The sequence below is a fragment of the Thamnophis sirtalis genome, unplaced genomic scaffold (genome assembly GCF_051295495.1).
Source record: "Thamnophis sirtalis isolate CommonGarterSnake01/CBP01778 unplaced genomic scaffold, rThaSir2_p1.2 scaffold_1, whole genome shotgun sequence".
In the NCBI taxonomy this organism is placed as follows: domain Eukaryota; kingdom Metazoa; phylum Chordata; class Lepidosauria; order Squamata; family Natricidae; genus Thamnophis; species Thamnophis sirtalis.
The window spans coordinates 71,858,471-71,877,024 of record NW_028261381.1 but is presented as its reverse complement, the minus strand read 5'-3'; the positions used below and the strand labels follow the sequence as shown (position 1 = coordinate 71,877,024).

The 18,554-nt window shown below is 38.2% G+C and overlaps 1 protein-coding gene across 1 annotated transcript in view; it reads left to right on the top strand.

Moving 5' to 3' along the window:
* The window catches only part of IGHMBP2 (immunoglobulin mu DNA binding protein 2), a 68,622-nt gene that overhangs the window by 19,618 nt on the left and 30,450 nt on the right, over positions 1-18,554 (top strand). Inside the window, exons 5-8 of the mRNA XM_014065481.2 lie at positions 174-337; positions 2,669-2,869; positions 6,169-6,316; positions 10,767-10,941. Of these exons, the coding sequence (XP_013920956.2) occupies positions 174-337; positions 2,669-2,869; positions 6,169-6,316; positions 10,767-10,941 (688 nt within the window). The remainder of the gene's footprint in view (positions 1-173; positions 338-2,668; positions 2,870-6,168; positions 6,317-10,766; positions 10,942-18,554) is intronic.

Below are 18,554 nucleotides of genomic sequence, written 5' to 3'. Positions count from 1 at the left end.
TGCCAGGCCTCAGTGGGAGCTTAGAATTGTTCTTAGTAATTATCAGGATGCTTCCTTTGCTGAGAATCTGGTCAATGTCCAAAAACAGCCTCTTCTTATTTGTGTTGTACCTCCTTTCTCGCAAATGTTCTTGGTGAGACTGAGATCTGAACAAATGTTCCTGCCACTTACAGAGCTTTTGAAGTTCTACAATGAATCCCTGGATGCCTCTCAGAAGGAGGCTGTTTGCTTTTCACTGGCACAGAAGGAACTTGCTATCATCCATGGACCACCTGGAACTGGCAAGACGACAACTGTGGTGGAGATAATACTCCAAGCTGTGGAGCAAGGCTTGAAAGTGAGTGAATGACTACATTTTCTGAGGAGATGCCTATTTCCAGGTCAGAGTGATTTAGCCCAGAAACGTAGGTCTCTGAGGCCATTCTATTCTGGGCAAGAATGGAAGGTGAACCTTGCCATTCAAAATGATGCACATTTCAGCTTTTGTTAAAGGAGGAGGTGGGAGGTAGCTGGCTGAGTGAGGGGTAGTGCCTACAGTTCTTAATAGACCTGCAGCCTCTTTCATGCTTATAGCATCTTCTCAGTGTTTTAAGTCCAGTATGGCAGGTGAATTGGAAACGGTCATAATACATACACGGTCACAATACATACAGATGGTAATCATGCTTTTCTCAGAGTATTAGAATAGAATAGAGCTGGAAGGAACCTTGGAGGTCTTCTAGTCCAGCTGTCAAAACTCGCAGCCGACAGGCCAGATGCATCACACGCTGGTCACGCCCACTCATTTTAGCGAAAGGGGGGGGAGTTGCAGTATGTCACATGACGACAACATGTTGTTGTGAGTTTGATACACCTGACCTATACCATTTCAGATAAGTGACCGTCTAGTCTCTTCTTAAAAATCTCGTGATGGAATGCGCATGATTTCTGAAGGCATGTTCAAGAAATGGCATATGTATAACATTTGCAGAGTAGTCTCTTCTTAAAAATCTCGTGATGGAATGCGCACGATTTCTGAAGGCATGTTCAAGAAATGGCATATGTATAACATTTGCAGAGTAGGTGTGTGTGAGAGAGACAAAGAGAGACAGAAATGGGCTTTGGGGCCATGAACTGCTGGCCAGATGCCTCATATTTGGATGTAGTCAGTACTTAATTGTATTGTCCATTACTAGTTGCTCTAATGTTTGGGGGGAAACACTGTTGGAACTGATGAAATGTTTGTAGGTAAATTTGTGTAGAATTGTATGTGAATGTTTGAAAGAATGCTATGTGCAATAATGATGTATTTGTTACTGTATAAAAATATGAGGATGCTTGATGCTTCACTTTAAAAGGGAGGTATGTAATAGAACAGTAGGTTGATGTGCTAATATAATTTAAGTAAAAAGTTAACTGAGCTATTTTTTAACAAAGTGTCCAAAAGGTTTTGGGCTGAGGGGAGAGGGGAGGAATAATTTTACAAAGAGAGAAAATAAAGGAAAAGTAATTGAACTGTAAGTATAAAACAAATAATAATTGATAGCACTTATAGAAAAATAAACTACAGTATGGTAATATTGTTATGCTCAGAGGAAGAGTTTTGTGTGTGTTAAACTACAATTCCCAATGCTCTCTGTTCACAAAATGTTATTGTTAAATAAAGTTTTAATTGTTCATAATAAAATGGACCTCTGGGTAAATAACCTGAGTAAAGTAATTCCCTCTCCCATATCTAAGATATTACACTACTAGGAAAAGAAATAATAGAATGTAGTATATTATTAGTATAAAATCAAACTTTAACACAGAAACAAATAATTTTGGGTGGGTGCAGTGGTATTTTAAAATCTATACATTTGTCCTCAGAATAAATACGTTTAGAAAAACATTAGGTCATGAGTATGGAAATTTGGATATAATATAAACCTTGGAGGATTCTAGAGAATGGCCATTTGGCAGTATCAAAGATTGGATAAGGGAGTAATACAAGGTCTGATTCTCCAGTCAAAATCTCAGGAGAAAGATACATCATTTTATTCTATGAATGCAAGTTTTTAAGAATCACCATGTTAATCTTATATTTGGGTTCTTTGCGATGAATAATATTCTTATTTCCACTTAGAAGCTAGGGAAAAACCTTGGAAGTTTTTACTAATTCATCCAGGCTACCTGTGTTTCTAGAAAACCTTTGTTTTCCCTACTAATCTCTCTCTATACGTTCTTGATTGAAGTACAACTGTTTCTGCTCAGAGGAGCTCCTGGATCTTCTGAGGTTCAGTGAGATATAGAAATAAACCTTTGGAATTAAAGGGTACCATTACAGGCATATAAAAGAAAACGACAAAGCTGAAAGATCTTTGGCAGGTTAGAAGTTAATTTGGCTGGGACTAGTATCTCAAAGTAACTTTTGTCCTTGATCCTGGTTTCAAATCCTTTGAATTTGTACTGTTCCTTTTAGCTCAGAGGTCTGGCATATAATAAAGACCTTCAAAATCCAGGTCATATCCTGATCCAGAATTTATTTGAGAATAATTTATTTTCCTGGCACTTATAAAACAACCTCTTTTTCGTTTTGACATTGATGCTTATAGCGTTTCTGTAAACTATAGATATGAATCTGTGTAAGACAGTAGCTATTTCTGTGAAGCAAATTAATACTGTTTAAAGAGATATTTTTTCTTCCTAGGTTCTCTGTTGCGCTCCCTCTAACATTGCAGTCGATAACTTAGTGGAAAGGCTCTCTGATCATAAGGTGCGGATCCTGCGTCTGGGTCGCCCAGCTCGTCTCCTGGAATCCGTACAGCACCATTCACTGGATGCTGTCCTGTCGCGTGGAGATAATGCCCAGATTGTAGCTGATATCAGGAAGGATATTGATCAAGCATTCGTAAGTTTTGTATTACATTTTTACAGCCGTTCTTTGAAATAATCTGCAGAATAAATTGTGGATATAAATCTATACACTATAAATCTATAGTGTTCTTGGTGACATTGTATTCTTGGAATGAGTACAGTGCTGTGCAAAAATGATTGAATACGTGTCTTCTTGAAATTGAACCAAAACTCAGTAGGTATCTAAGCAATGTTGGGTTGAATGGCTAAAATTAAAAACATCTATAGCTTTGTATCTGACTCTGACGTAACATTATACAGATGGTCCTCGACTTACAACAGTTCATTTAATGACCATTCAAAGCTACAACGGCACTGAAAATCATAACTTACAACCATTTTTATATTTATGACCGTTGCAGCATTCCAGTGCTTGACAACTGACTCATATTTATGATGGTTGCAATGATGGTTGCAATGTTCAGAAGTCATTTTGTAACCTGACAAGCAAAGTCAGTGGAGAAACCCAGATTCACTTAACAACCATGTTACTAATTTAGCAACTGCAGTGATTTATTTAACAAATGTGGCAAGAAAAGTTGTAAAATGGGACAAATTCACTTAATAAATTTTTCACTTAGCAACATAAAATTTTGGGCTCAATTGTGGTCGTAGGTTGAGGACTATCTGTACTCTGTAGAATATTCAGGATTCTTTAGGATTCAGTCTTTTCTTTCCATTTTCTTTTTCCCAAGTTTCCTAGCACTGTTAAGATCAAATTGAGATTCCTCACTCAGTTTTTCTCTTCCCTTCTCTCCTGAGTACTTTCTGTGTTTGTTTAGTTTTTAACCAGAAAGTCCAATTGCCTCTTGAAAAAGCACCTTTGAGGCAATCACTGTGGTTGTTATGCAAATTATGCTGTTAAGCAAATTCAGCTTTTCCCATTGACTTTGCTTGTTGGAATTTTGATCACATGATCAGGGGGACACTGCGACTGTCATAAGTGTGAGGAATGGTTAATCACTTTTTTCAGTACCATCGTGACTTCAAATGGTTGTTAAATGTACAATCATAAGTCGAGGACTACCTGCCAGGCAGGCAGAAAAGAGAGGCATTTATGTGAGGGTTGAAAGGAGAAAATGTTAAGTGGCTTGCTTATTTGTTATCTTTTGTTATCTTTTAAATTCTGCTGTGCTCAGCACTGAGTGTTTTCAGTGGCACTTTTTAATACAGTTCAACTTAAGATTTTCTGTGAAGTTTAATGTTATTTTTATTGTTTGCTTTGTCCTTTTCAGGGCTAGAAAATTGATTTTAATAAAAGATGAGGTTTGGGGAATTTTGAGAGTAATCTCTTCACCAAGGATAGCTCAGCTGCAAACTTCTGTAGAGGCATGCAATATATTCTAGCTGTACTACGTCCCTAGAGAAATTGTAAGGATGAAGGATGAAAGGTATAAGTCAAGGATTGATTGGCTCGCACTAAATGGAAAGTCAGCTGCCTTTGCATCACACTCACCATTCCTAGGATCCCCAAAGTCATTTTCACTACTTTTCTTGATTGGGCCAAAATTAATTATTCAGAGGAGCATAAGGGATTTATAATTTATGCACAGAAACTTTAAGAGTTCTCATTGGAGAACAAGGACAGTGATCTCCAGTCCTCCCTTAGTTCTCCTGGTAGTGATGATACCTTGCAAGTTTCATTTGTGCACTTTTGTAAGAAACCAGAAGATCACTTTAAACTAAAAAGAAGTGGAGCAAATTACTAGCACTTTGGCGACTTCTCTTTAAATAACAACTCCTTTGTATTCTAAAAATTATCCCTTTCACTTTTCACCTTGCCTCTGGAAACTGATTTTTTTCCCCTCCAACCCTTTTTGCTTTGACCCATCCTTAAAATGTTCAGAAAAAATATAGGATCACTGTGTAGGGGGAAAAATCTATACTGGTTGCCAGTTGCCTACTGGACATAATTTAAGATGTGAAATTTTGAAAAACTGCTTGTGCACACGCCCCTATATTATCATGCTTTTGACTATTTGAGACTGTCGATACCATGATGAACTTTCCCACGTGGCAAAAGAGGCTCTTTTGAAGGAGCTCCCGCAGTACTGCCACAAGTGTTCTGTTTTCAGGAATGGGCCTTTAAAATGTTTATTCCACTGCAGTACAGGTAGTCCTTGCTTAATGACCAGACGCTTAATGATAGGTCAGAATTACAAAAAGTAAAGCGTTTCCAACTACCGCAAAATACCACATCCCTGCCATGGTGATATGATCACTATCTGGGTGCTTAGCAATCATTTTTTAAGCATTCCCTCATGTGATTGCCACTTGCCATCTTTCCTGCTAGCCTCCCTGGAGAGTTGATGGGGAAGCCGGCAGGAAAGGTTGAAAACTACTGCCGACTACCAAAAGCACTCCCTCTCACTCTCTGGAAGCTGGATGAAAGAGCTTCTTGCCGATCCATGCCTGCTTGAACTTTGGCAACTGAAATTCAGTCACACATGGACCCCAGAATCCCTCTCTCCCTGTCTGCCGAAAGCTTCCCTAAGGCAGGGAAAGAAGAATGACCAGCTTTGTGCCTGCTTGAGACAAGCAAGCATGCAGCCCAAAAACCCTTCACAGGCATTGTGAGGGACTCTATTTGCTTCGCCTGAAAGATCATTTAATGACCGCAACAGGAGGGCTGGGATCACTATTACTGAGTGAAGGACCCAGGTGGGTTTCTCCTTTAATGTCTGCTTTGCTCAATCACCAAGACTCCAGTCTTAATTCTGGGTTGTTAAGTGAGGGCTATCTGAATGTTTTTAATTCCAGCAACGTTAAGATGTGTGGATTTCAACTCAATATCGTGTGGCCTAGGAAAGGTCACACATTTTAAATCTCTGCTGAGATTGTGAAGCACTGCTCCAATATTTGTCTCCTGTTCTTCCTTTATTTAGGGAAATGGCAAATAATCCCCTCTTTCAGTTTTGACTTTTAATTATTAATTGCTTTCAATGATACTGGTTTTCATTTTGATTTTTACTATGCAAAATTAATTATACAGTAGTGGTTTTTATTACTGTAAGCTGCTTTGAATATTTATATAAGCAGAAAAGCAGGTATACATTTAAAAATATCAAGAATTTAATGAGCACTGTTATCAACCGCTTCAGTGGCCATATGTTCATACTAAACTACAACTCCCATTGTCCCCAGACAGTTGATGGGGTCAGATTGGAGAAGATCCACCCAAAAAGCATTTGTGATGTTCTAATAGCATTTTATCAGAGAAATCCTGCTGCTGTTTTACAATTATCTTGACTACTAAATATGTGCTGAGCTGAGATCATTGTCTCTCTTATGCAGATGAAAACAAGGAAGACCCAAGACAAAGGAGAGAGAAAACATTTTTTTAATGAAATTAAGATACTGAGAAAGGAACTGAAGGAACGAGAAGAAATGGCTATGTCTGAAACTTTGCAAAAAGCTCACGTTATTCTTGCTACAAACACAGGTTAGAAGAATTTTTCTAGATTTGCCTATAAGGTTTAATCAAATGATTAATTATTATTCATCTAACTGTTCCATTTGTAACTGTATTCTACTTAAATTGGAACTCCAAACTGCATAGTATATCTTTGAACACATAGTATTGGTTAGTGATCAAATCTATAAACATAAACAGTGAACTGTATTATTTATTTGTTTGTTTGTATCTTTCTTTATTATTTTTACCAGTAGTTCAAGGCATCTTCCTCCTTCTATTTTTTCTGCAACAACAAGCCTGTGAGGTGGGTTGGGCTGAGAGAGAGAGTGTGTGACTGGCTTAAAGTTACCCAGCTGGCTTTCATGGCTAAGATGAGACTTGAACACATGGTCTCCTGCTTTCTAACCTGAAGTCTTAACCACTAGATTCCAGCCTTGCTGCCCAATTTATCTTTTTCGTTTTGATCAAATTTTATTCTGTGATTAGATGATTTGATCACTAACCAATACTATGTGAATTTGAACAGCAGACAATTTCCGCTGTTCACATTTTACAACGCATTGCTTGCCATTTTCTTGTTCCATTTAATGAAGGAAAGGAATTTATGCATTATTTATAGGAATAATTAAGCCCTTGAACCAGCAAAGGAGGGAATTTATTCCTGTTTCCAAGTGCATACTCATGTGCACAGCTTCTTGGAGAGGACTCAACCAGACTGCAATTATTTATGTTTGGGGAACTGTTTCCGATCCCATAAGGATAATTTTCAGGAAACCTTGCAGATAATTTTGTGTAAAGAATACACATTAAAATGTCTATTCTACAAAGTTGATTTATTAACACAATATCAGTTCCAATTTCTTACTAAAAATTATATTCCCCTTCTGCTCTGAAATTTCTCATACCAAAGAATTCTGGGCAAGCTCTGGATGTTATTTAAAAGAAATACTTTAGTCTACAATCTATAGAAGGCATAAAATCATGCTCACTCCTTTGTCAATTTCATTTACTTCTCCTGGAAAGGTGCCAAGACCTGATGATGAGATTGTTCAGTCTTATTCTCTTCATCCTACCCTAAGTGATGTCCTTAAAAAAGGACCATATTCATTTGCAGAGGGACAAGGTACTTCATACAAAGTGGTATTCACCTTTACAGAGGCAAACACCAACTTTGCAATTAGTGTGGTAAATATCAACGTGCATTGTCCACACCATCACAGCCAGCCCAGGAAAGGGAATTCTCAAGTGACAAGTCTCCACCCATGTCCACCATTTTGTGTGGAATAGCCATTCAAATGACTTGAGAATAATCTTTTCTCCCAATCACTGTTGAAATAACTTTAAGAACTTGTTGGTAGTTGCCTTGATCTAGGTGGTTTTGAGGTGCTTGGTCTAATAACTAGGTCCACCATCAAGATTTTGAAATAATAACATGTTTTCTGAAAATGTGGGGCTATTACAGCAAGCATAGGAATCCTTTTCCCCTTTAGCCTTTTTCAAAGAAACCTGGTTTGCACTGGTTGTCAGAAGCAAAACTTCAAACATTGTGGTTTTAGAGGCAAAATGCAAAAAATGTTTTATTTGTTAAAAGGCAATTGGGAATAGTGTACTCAGCACCTTTCCATTTGTTCATGCATGCGTGTGTATGTATGTATATGTCTGTGTGTGTCTCTACAATCATCTTTTTGTTCCTTTATAAGCATAAATTCTGCATATGTGTTCATGTTATGTACAGTTACATATTTTCTGCAAATGAATTGGTTTGAAATCAGTGGCATACATGTAAGACAAGAATGAAGATTTACAGTGTTGAATCATCAATTTCTCTGCAGTCGATTCTTACTCCACTCTCTCCCTCCCCCCATCTTTTTTTAGAAGCATGTTCCCCTTGCAGCAATTACCCAGTTTTTTATAACTAAAGGTAGAAATCATTGTTGCCTTCTCTCTTCTGAAAGGTTATTTGGTGCAACCCAATCTTGTCACTTTATTGCTATGCTCAGCAGGCAAACTTAATTGCTTTTACCCAAGGAACAGAACTGGCTTTTAATTAACTGAGTTCAATACACTAGGATTTTCCCAGAATGGTTAAATTGGAATAAACCAGGACCGGTGTAATTTTACATACAACTCAAAATTCAGACCCATATAACTGATTGTTCTTTAAATATTTTTCTTACTTTTCAAACTATTATGTGTGTACAACCCCTCAGGGCTGTATAGAGAATGTTATGACATCTCAAGTATTACTTGTCTTTCATCCAAAAACTCATTAGACACCTAGACACAAATGCAGATTTGCAGCTTTTACTGTTTACTTTCTGCCCTAAACGCTGCACTCATTCACACGTTCTTGCTTCATCCCAGCCTAGCTAGTTAGGCTAAGAGAAGAAACAAGATGGGGCACCTCTATAACCAAGGCTTGATCAGTCCCAGACTTGCCTTGACATTTGTATCTCATCCCTGCTATTTTTCCACTAGCTTGCCATTGCCTCATTCAATCTATTATTTTGAGAACTATAATTTTTATTTTATTCAAAGTCTTCATTTTTGTCCTTTTCTATGTGCTCCATAAGTGGAAATCATTTTTAGCCTCCCTTTCTGAAGCTGGATTGTGATTGCCAGTCTAGGAGGAAGCAAAAGTCTAAGAATAAATATGTTATTTCCAATACTTCATTTCCCTGCTTGTAAATTATGTTTTTAGCTATTACATGGCCATTTGGCCCTATGATTCATGGAGATTTTATTGTTAGGCAACTTCATTGGTGGCATTGTTGTCAGCCAGCTTAATGGGCAGGCTGCTTCCATATCATTGCCAAGAAAACTACACAAAAACAATATATTTTTGGATGTTAGTTGGTGAGAAAAAGAGCAGGTGGATGCGGTTGCACTCAAATCCTCCTCGTGGGATTCCCATTGGTGTCTGTTTTCCTATTATGGAGATGGAAGATTCATGTAGATTGGCCTGCCATTGGGTCTGCAGAATAGGTAAAGATTATGGGCACCCTGCAGCTCTAAGTCCTTCCATAGATATAAACTCGGCAGCTCTTTCATTATAGATTTGCAAATCAATTTCTTTTCATTTCACACGTAAATCTGCCAGCTCTTACTTCTGCCCCTTCTGACATATTTCTTATTGCAAATAAACAGTTGTGAATAAAAAGGTAGAATTTTACAAGGAGGGTGCAACTGGTATGACCATATCTGTGTTGTTTTCTGGCAACAATCTGCCATAGCTATCTTCTGCTATTTTTATGACTTCCTAAACTAGGTCTGCAGCTCTGGGATTTGCTGGTGGTTTCTTATCCAGCTGTTAACCAAACCCAACCCTGCTTAGCTTTTTGAAATCTGTTGATTTCAAGGAGGTAATGCATCTATTCTAACTTAGTTATGTCTACTATTATTCAGTAGAATGTTCTGGTACAAAAGAAAATTGACGATATCATTGGAAACTTCACTTGCATGTAATTGAAGATCATACAACTTGAAGAATGGCAATAATGACACAATCCAATGCAGGAGGAATATGAAAATATGTACCATATTTTTCGGAATATAATACACTCCAAAGTATAAGACGCAACTAGCTTTTGGGGAGGAAAACAAGGGGGGAGGGGAAATCTGCCTCTTCCTCCCAGCAATTTGCCTCCTTGCAACAAACAGCAAACAGTACAGACGATATACACTGTTTGTGGTGTTACATTTCAGACTAGACTTGTACAGCTGCTGTTAAAATTGATCTGGCTTTCTGGAAGTATAGTTATTCTTTGCTATTTAAAAGAAGATACAATAGCACTGGACCTCTTCAGATGAAGCATTTATTTTAAAAAGCTTCTTCATTTTGTTAAGTTGTCTAGAACTAAAGCAATCTTTTTTTAAAAAAAGTATAATCATTTGAACACTCTATAGGCATTTATAGTTATTGACTTACCTCCTTATAGCAAACAGCCTGATTAGCACAAGAAAAAAAAATCTCCCTCTGCTTCCCAGCAATTTGCCTCATGCAGCAAACAGCAAGTTTCAGTTTCAGCATGGGCCTCCCGATCATTTTCCCCGTTTGCTGCAAGGAGGTAAATTGCTGGGAGGCAGAGGCCAAAGGGTAGGGGCCGGTGGGTGGGTGGGGTACATTCAGTGTATAAGACTTGCCCTCTTTTAGGGGGGAAAAGAGTGAGACTTATACTCTGAAAAATACAGTATGTGTGTGTCCATCCATCCATCCATCCATCCATCCATCCATCCATCCATCCAAGGATTGAATTATGGAGTCCTTGGTGCTCTCCGAGCTTTGTTGTTTGGTTGCCAATGTTTCATTACCTGTTTAGATAATATTACCTAATCAGGTATGAAACATGTGCAGGTAAACAACCACGCTCAGAAAGCACCAAGGAATCAGAAGACACACTCTTTAAGACAACTAGTCCTTTCCCATTTTTGCAGTGCTGAAAGACTCAGTGTAGTTTTTAATCTTGTTTTTAATTAGGTGCTTCTTCTGATGGTCCGCTGAAGCTTCTTCCCGAGAACCACTTTGATCTTGTGGTGATTGATGAATGTGCTCAAGCTCTTGAAGCAAGCTGTTGGATTCCACTGCTGAAGGTTAGGAAGTGTATCCTGGCTGGTGATCACAAACAGCTGCCTCCCACAATCATCTCTCACAAGTAAGAAAATGTCCTCCATTACCAATTGATTATTTTAAAGGTGCTGGGAAAAAGTCTATCTGGAAAATGGCCTGTCAATTAGAATACCCATTTTTGCATTTAATTGCACAGCAGGTAGAGATAACCTTCCTTGCTTTTTAATGAGATTTGGTTATATATGTCAGCTGCTTATTATAAAGCAGAAAACTTAAATCAATTAACTTAAGATAAAGTAATTATTCTTTGAATTATAATTAACAGAGCACACTCTTGAACTGAAGAATATACCTTGTGAAAGAATAAGACATAAGACTTGGATGTATTTGTAGATTAGAAGAAAGCAAATGTTTCCCATAGACAATTTTATATTATAGCCCAGTCATTTAAGATATCTCCACTTCAGAGGTCTTCTGCTAAGGGGATGGTTGAACTGAATTTATTTTTTCTTGTGCACAATTTGGGAATTTGTCTTATAACAAGAACAGTGATGAAAAATGAAAATAAATGATGGGTTCTATTTTTTTTTGCTACACCCATACACTTAAGTGGGCCCAGTAAAAGCTCCAAAATTCATAGGTAGCTGTATGTTTTGCATATAGGCTTATAGGCTTATTTGCTTATAGGCTTTCAGAAATTGAGGAACTGTAACTCTCAACAGTCCTTCTAGTTCAACTCTGTAGGCTGGATAGCATTACAGCTGCAGACACTTTTGAAACGCAACAGATCTCCTATCCTTGGTCTATTTAAAGGAGCCCCTGTTATTCATTTGTCTATAATTGCTGCCTTTCCTCACTATTGATAGATTTTTCAACTAGTTTTTTCCATTCTTAAACTATATACTGTGCTTTAACAAACTACTTCCACTTTCAATGAAACCATATCTTTCAATTATATCCCAAGCCAGTTAATTATATTTTACTGAATTAATCCTGGTTTTGAAGGATCTGTGTGCATTATGTATTATTGGTTAACCTGTAACAAAGATTTCTGCCAAAAATGAAACAATTTATTAGGAGAACCACCCTGCAGAGTTCATTTGTTATCAAGCAATATATGTGAAACAAGTCTATATTTGACTTTAAAATAGATTGTAACAGTCAAATTGAAATGATTGATTTAATTGTAGAACTGCTATAGAAGGAAGGCCCATGAAACACCAAGAGGGATAAATTTAACAATACAAGAGAACTAGGCTCAAGTGCTAGAAATAAAAAAACAAACATCACTCATAGAAGGAATAAAGGGAAATTATCACAATGGAACAAACTCCTATGAAAAGAGCTTTGCAATTCTAGATCATGAACTTCTGTTAGCTGCAGAATTTTCTTGTGTAATAAATCATGTAGGTATTTGGGGGACATTTGCATTTTTATTCTGTCAATAAAAAAAGAAACTACTTTGGGAGAGAACGTCTAGACTGGACAATCAACTGTTGGAAAGGACTGTTGCAGTAGTTAAAGATTCATAAGGAGGTATTCAGAAAAATTCATTCCGTACTTTATCACAGAACATATGATTTAGAAGCACCTGTTGCTGAAATACAACCTGCCTCAAACCTGCTTAAATTAACTCCCACTGATAAGGTAGGTGAAAGATATCAGTATGGAAATGGCAATAACAGCCTGCCCTTTCATGAGTTTTTATGAGGAGCTACTTGCATCCCATGGTGTTATAATATCTTGACCGAGATTCCAAATGAAGTTCATGCTAGATCTTCAAATTTCTATATTCTGTGAAACATCTGTTAATCTTTCCCTATCAACATAGACTTATTGAGGTCATATTCATATTTTAATTGTTAATGATTTATATTCTGTAATTTCTCCCATGGGTGTATGTGTAGGTTGCTTGAATTTTTCTGTTTGTTATGCTACAATAAATTGCATGCAATTTATTAAACTGCACTCTGGAAGATGTTAAACCAGAAGCAGGAATGTAATTCTCTACATTCTTGGCAGAAAATTAGCATGCAGGAGACTATAAATTGTACATTGTTGTATATGTTGCTCTTGCTATGAAACTCTTCAGTCGTTATTGTTTATGCACATACGTTTTATGGATCTCTCATATATTTTAAGCATGAGAGACATCCATAAAACATACATGCATAAACTTGCCAGGAATACGTTTAGTTCAGGAAACCTGTACATAATTGCTAGTGTAAAGCATTATTTGTGCTGTTGGCAGATAGAGTAGCAAATAGAAGTTTCAACTGAAAATTGCATTGCTTACTTGAAGACCAACCACCCCAAAACAGTCCTCTAGTACAAGTTTATTCTTTGAAGATTATATAGATAAGACAATCCTAATTGCAATAAACTAATATTAAAGGCACAGGTTGGTTAAATAGTTTCTGTCAGGACTCTATCTTAAGTCGTCTTTTAATTTTTGCCATAACTCTTCTACTTTGATGCCATTATGGATACAATTTTGGACTAATATTAGACTTTGGACTAATACATATAATATTGATAGTCTTTTGAAATATAAAGAAATGTAGCGGTGTCAAACTCACGGCTTACAGGCCGGATGCATCATACGCTGACCATGCCCCCGATTTAGTGAAGGGGGAAAAGGTCACAATACATCACACAATGATGTGACGACATGAGTTTGACACCTCTGATTTAGAGAGTCGAGTAATAGTAGTTATAGGACAGTTTAACTGATTATAACCACAAAATGATGTTTAAGATTGCAAATTGTGAACTGCAAGAAAATAATTATATATAGAGTGAAAGCCAAGTGGTCAGTTGTGTAAATGCTAGGTTCTTGTTATACAAATTGACATGATGTGCCAGTGCCTGGAGGCTGTCAGGGTCTGGATGGGGGTTAACAAGCTTGTACTCAATCCAGACAAGACCGAGTGGCTATTGTGTTTCCCTCCCAAGAATTTGGTCAGTATTCCATCACTCAGGCTGGGGGGTGAAAATTTACGCCCCTCAGACAGGGCTCACAACTTGGGAGTCCTCCTGGATCCACAGCTCACCTTAGAACATCATTTGTCGGCTGTGACCAGGGGGGCATTTGCCCAGGTTCGCCTGGTGCACCAGTTGCGTCCCTACCTGAACCGGGAGGCACTCGCAACAGTCACTCATGCCCTCGTGACCTCAAGACTGGACTACTGCAATGCGCTCTACATGGGGCAGCCCTTGAAGAGTATTCGGAGACTTCAACTCGTCCAGAATGCAGCCGCGCGAGCAATTGTGGGTGCACCTCAGTACACCCACGTTACACCTATCCTCCGCGAGCTGCACTGGCTACCGATCGGTCTCCGGATACGCTTCAAAGTGCTAGTCGTAACTTATAAAGCCCTTCATGGTATTGGACCTGGGTACTTGAGAGACCGCCTGCTGCCAATTACCTCCCAAAGACCCATTAGATCACACAGGGTCGGGCTCCTCCGGGTTCCATCCACCAGCCAATGCCATCTGGCTACTACCCGGGGGAGGGCCTTCTCTGTGGCAGCTCCGGCCCTTTGGAACGAACTCCCCACAGAGATTCGGACCCTCACCTCTCTCCAGGCCTTCCGGAAAGCCGTCAAAAGCTGGCTGTGCCGGCAGGCCTGGGGTTGACGAGTTCCCCTCCCCTCTCGACCTGTGTGGTTGTGTGATTCTTGGCTATTTTAACTACTTGTATTGTGTTCTATGTTCCCTTTCCCCCCTTTGAGTTGTTCGTCGCCCTGAGTCCCTCCCGGAAAAGGGCGGCATATAAATAAAACAAAATAAATAAATAAATAAATAAATAAATTAAATTTAAAAAATTATTACTATCATTGCTATCCAGTTCTGAGACTTTTGTAGGAGGACAATAATAATGCAACATCAATTGATGATTTTCTTCTTTCCTCGGCACTCCCAGAATTGCCTGGGTTATCTCCAGATGATTGCCTCTTTGTCCTGTTTCTTATCTTTTTGGCAAATCAGATGTTCAACTTGTTCTGTGAAAATGTATTCAAAGAGGAATGTACCAGCACAAGATATAACAATGTAGTTTATAGGCAGTAGGCTGATCAAGATAGCAAGAAATGTTCAACTAAAGAACACAAAGTTAGAAGGGACCATTTAGACATTTATATTTATCCCCTTACTCAGTACAAAAATAAAAATTCTTGCTTGTGTCAACAGTGGTCTGATTCCTTTAATCAAACATTTGAATTATCCAAGATCTTTCTCCCACTTTCTTCCCACCGTTAAGGCTAATGGGAACAATTTAGAGGGGGGAAATGCTGGGGTTTGAGGTTGATGTTCAGCATCTGGTATTAGTCCCCATCTTAGACACAACTTGGTGATGTCAGGTCAGTCACTTCTTTTCAGCCTTAGGAAGCATACAATGACAAGCCACCTCTGAAAAATATTGGCAAGAAAACTGCATGGATTTGTCCAGGGAGTCCACCAAGAATGAAGACTAATTCAAAGGAAACAAAAAAGAGAAATATCTTTAACTCTTTCATATGGCAAGGAATAACATGTCCTCAATTGAATGAGATCTGTCATCTTAGGATCAATATCACCATTTCTTTGAAATAGACCCCGTTGGGTATTTTGCTGTTGCTGCTACAGTTATTGACATCCTTATCCAATCTACTGCAGTAACTTTTAGATCCTGAAAACCTTCTGTGAAATCTTGGCTTATTTGCCCTGATTGTGATCCTTCTGGCAGCAACTACTGGTTGTGATGACAAGCAAATTTGTTGAATCAAGAGAACCTTTGATCATATCCAGCAGGGTTCAAATCCTCTTTTCTTTCTTTTCTAATTGGAGAATTCTTAGTTACAATTAGACTTAGTATTACACAGAAGTTGTTAACAGCACGTTTCTTGGATTTTAACTTTGCCTCCAGAGCAACAATCACATGCTTGCAAAAAGAAAAAACTTATAAATGAAATTGCTCCCAAGGTGACTAAACATCATTGTAACATATTGGTTGAATATATTGGATTTTCAGGACTTTTCTTGTCTGTAAGGCTTAGACAAATATCTTTCTTTTCTCTGCCTCTCTTTGTCCATTTAAACTGAGTGTTCCTGATGGAACCATCGAGTTCAGAGTCTTTAAGGAGACCCCTCCCCTTTCTTTTGCCCCTTAAAATTCAACATTTGCATGGGGAGCACAGAATTTAAACAAGGATTCTCAGGAAATTTCTTCTGGGATGAATATATATGTATGTATGTATGTATGTATGTATGTATGTATGTATGTATGTATGTATGTATGTTTGTGTGTGTGTGTGTGTGTGTATGTGTATATATATGTGTATATATATATATATATAGCTAGCTGATGAGAACTAAATAGCTTGAAATAGATCTATACTAGTCTCCTTTTATTTATTTATCAGCACAATTGCAACACAAATGTAACAAGGCGACATAAAAAAAAATTGCTTTCTGCCTGGATGGCTCCCAGAGTGAGTCGATAGAGGTAAGCAGTATGCTCCCTCCCATATTTGGGCATACCAGGGGTTGTGACACAATATATATATGTTGTGGCCCAGCAGGAGCCGTTGGAGCTGCCACCAGACTCCAACAGCGAGGGGCCCTATAAGTCAGCTTTGGAGGATGTGGAGGACCCTGGACAGGGTTCAGATTCCGAGCAGGGCGCAGAGAGGCTGGTTGGCCACCAGGAGGCGCCTAAGCCTTGGACCAGTGTGGAGGAGACAAGGGAGTGTGATCCAGACGTCAGCAGTGGGGAAGAGCCAAGGGAGTTGTTCCTAGATGCCCGGCACCAGAGAGCTAATAGGCGTAAAGAACAATTACGCAATTACTCAGCTGGTGGTCATTAGGCTCCTCTCCAGATTATAAAAGGACTGCTTGTGCACACGCCCCTCTTGCAGAAGTCAATGCAGGAACTAATGTTGGAGAACATTATGGTGAGCTTGGCAGGCTGGATTGCTGCCACGGCTTATCTGTGCTGGATTGCTGCCCAAGCTTGTCTATGCTGGTTTGCTGCCAAGGACCTGTATGTCTGTTAATTAAATGCCGTAACTTATCTTTGGTTCTGAGTGTGTTGGTGTGGGATGAGGGGGGATCAGAACATGTACGTATGTATGTATGTATATACATACATACATACATACATACATACATACATACAAAAGGTGCACATTAATTTCTGCCCATGCCGCAACTTTATTGGTCTCCCTGCAGAGGCATGATAAAAAGACAGCAGTTTGAAATATGACTTTTTCATCTAAGTTGCTAGGTGGAAATTTCCTGTGTCATATAACACTTCTACATGAAGAGCAATGTGTCATAGCATGCCTAATTTAGAAGTAAGACTTAACTTTGCTCAATTTAGCGATCTTTAACATACCAGCTAATTTCTTAAAATGTCATCCTAACACATTGAATCTTAATGCCATATGCAACTCGGTGGTTATTATTCTAGAAAGTATACTGCTACAAAATCGGAGTTCAATCTTCAACTGCAGATCATTAAAAAAAATTGCTCTCTGTATCCTAAGTGACCTATGAGTTCCAATACATTTTTAAAATAGAACTAGGCTTTTTTGGGAACTGGGAAAAATCTACTTTTGCTTTGCCTTTATGTTATAAACTGCTGAGTTGAAGAATTATTATGCTGCACTATTCCTAATATCTATTTGCCAGAAGTCAAAAATGACTTTGATGGCCCATAATCACTATTTGTGATCTCTCTCAAATTTGTCTAACAATCTGCCTGTTGAATACTTGTGAAAAACTGACATTGTACTAGGTTTTAAGAAAAAAATTAAAGTATTGGATGTCCTATAAGTTTATTACAATTCCATTTATAAATATTTGAATGGGCAAACATTTGCCTATTTATTACACTTAGCTTGATTGCTCAGAAGAACATTCTAGGGTAGAGTAGACTGGTCCTGTTGGTCCAGACTGTTGAATCCTAATTCAAGGTGTTGATCTTGAGTTGACCCACACCTGTATCAGTCTGAATACAGAAGTAAATGCAGACATTCAATGTTCAAATGTCTAGTTGGGGGAGGGGGGGAGAAGAACAGTAACTTCAACTAGTATGCGGTGATGCAAGTCCATGTACTCATTTGGCCTTTCAAATTCAAAATGGTTTACACTTATCCAATTTACTCCTATGCCTGTCCAATACTGAGTTTGCAATAGGGGTTGGCCACTTTGTTAGCAGAACAGTTATTGTGTATATGCAAACTTAGAGTGGATGTTTCTGTGTAATGGGATGGGTAACAAAGCAGAAATGTGGCTACATACAACCTGCACATAAGAAAACATGGAGTTTCTTTTATACTCTTGAATTTCTTGAGTAGTATCTTCTTTTGCCAAGTGGACCTCAAGTTAATATTTTAATTACTTGCTAATCCCTTCAGGTAAATCAAGATGTCATTGACTCTTTTCTCAAGCTTCTTCAGCTTCATGACTGAACCAAGCTTTCAACCACAATTTTTCAAATCCAACACTGAATTCAGGAGCCTATTGAATCCTAATTCAAGGTGTTGATCTTGAGTTGACCCACACCTGTATCAGTCTGAATACAGAAGTAAATGCGGAATGTACATTGCATGCAAATGCAAATATATAACTACCCACAGTGTCATTTTTCATCTAGGCTTTTTGAGATTTATATGGAAATAAAGTTAAAGGCATAATACATTATAAAAACAAATT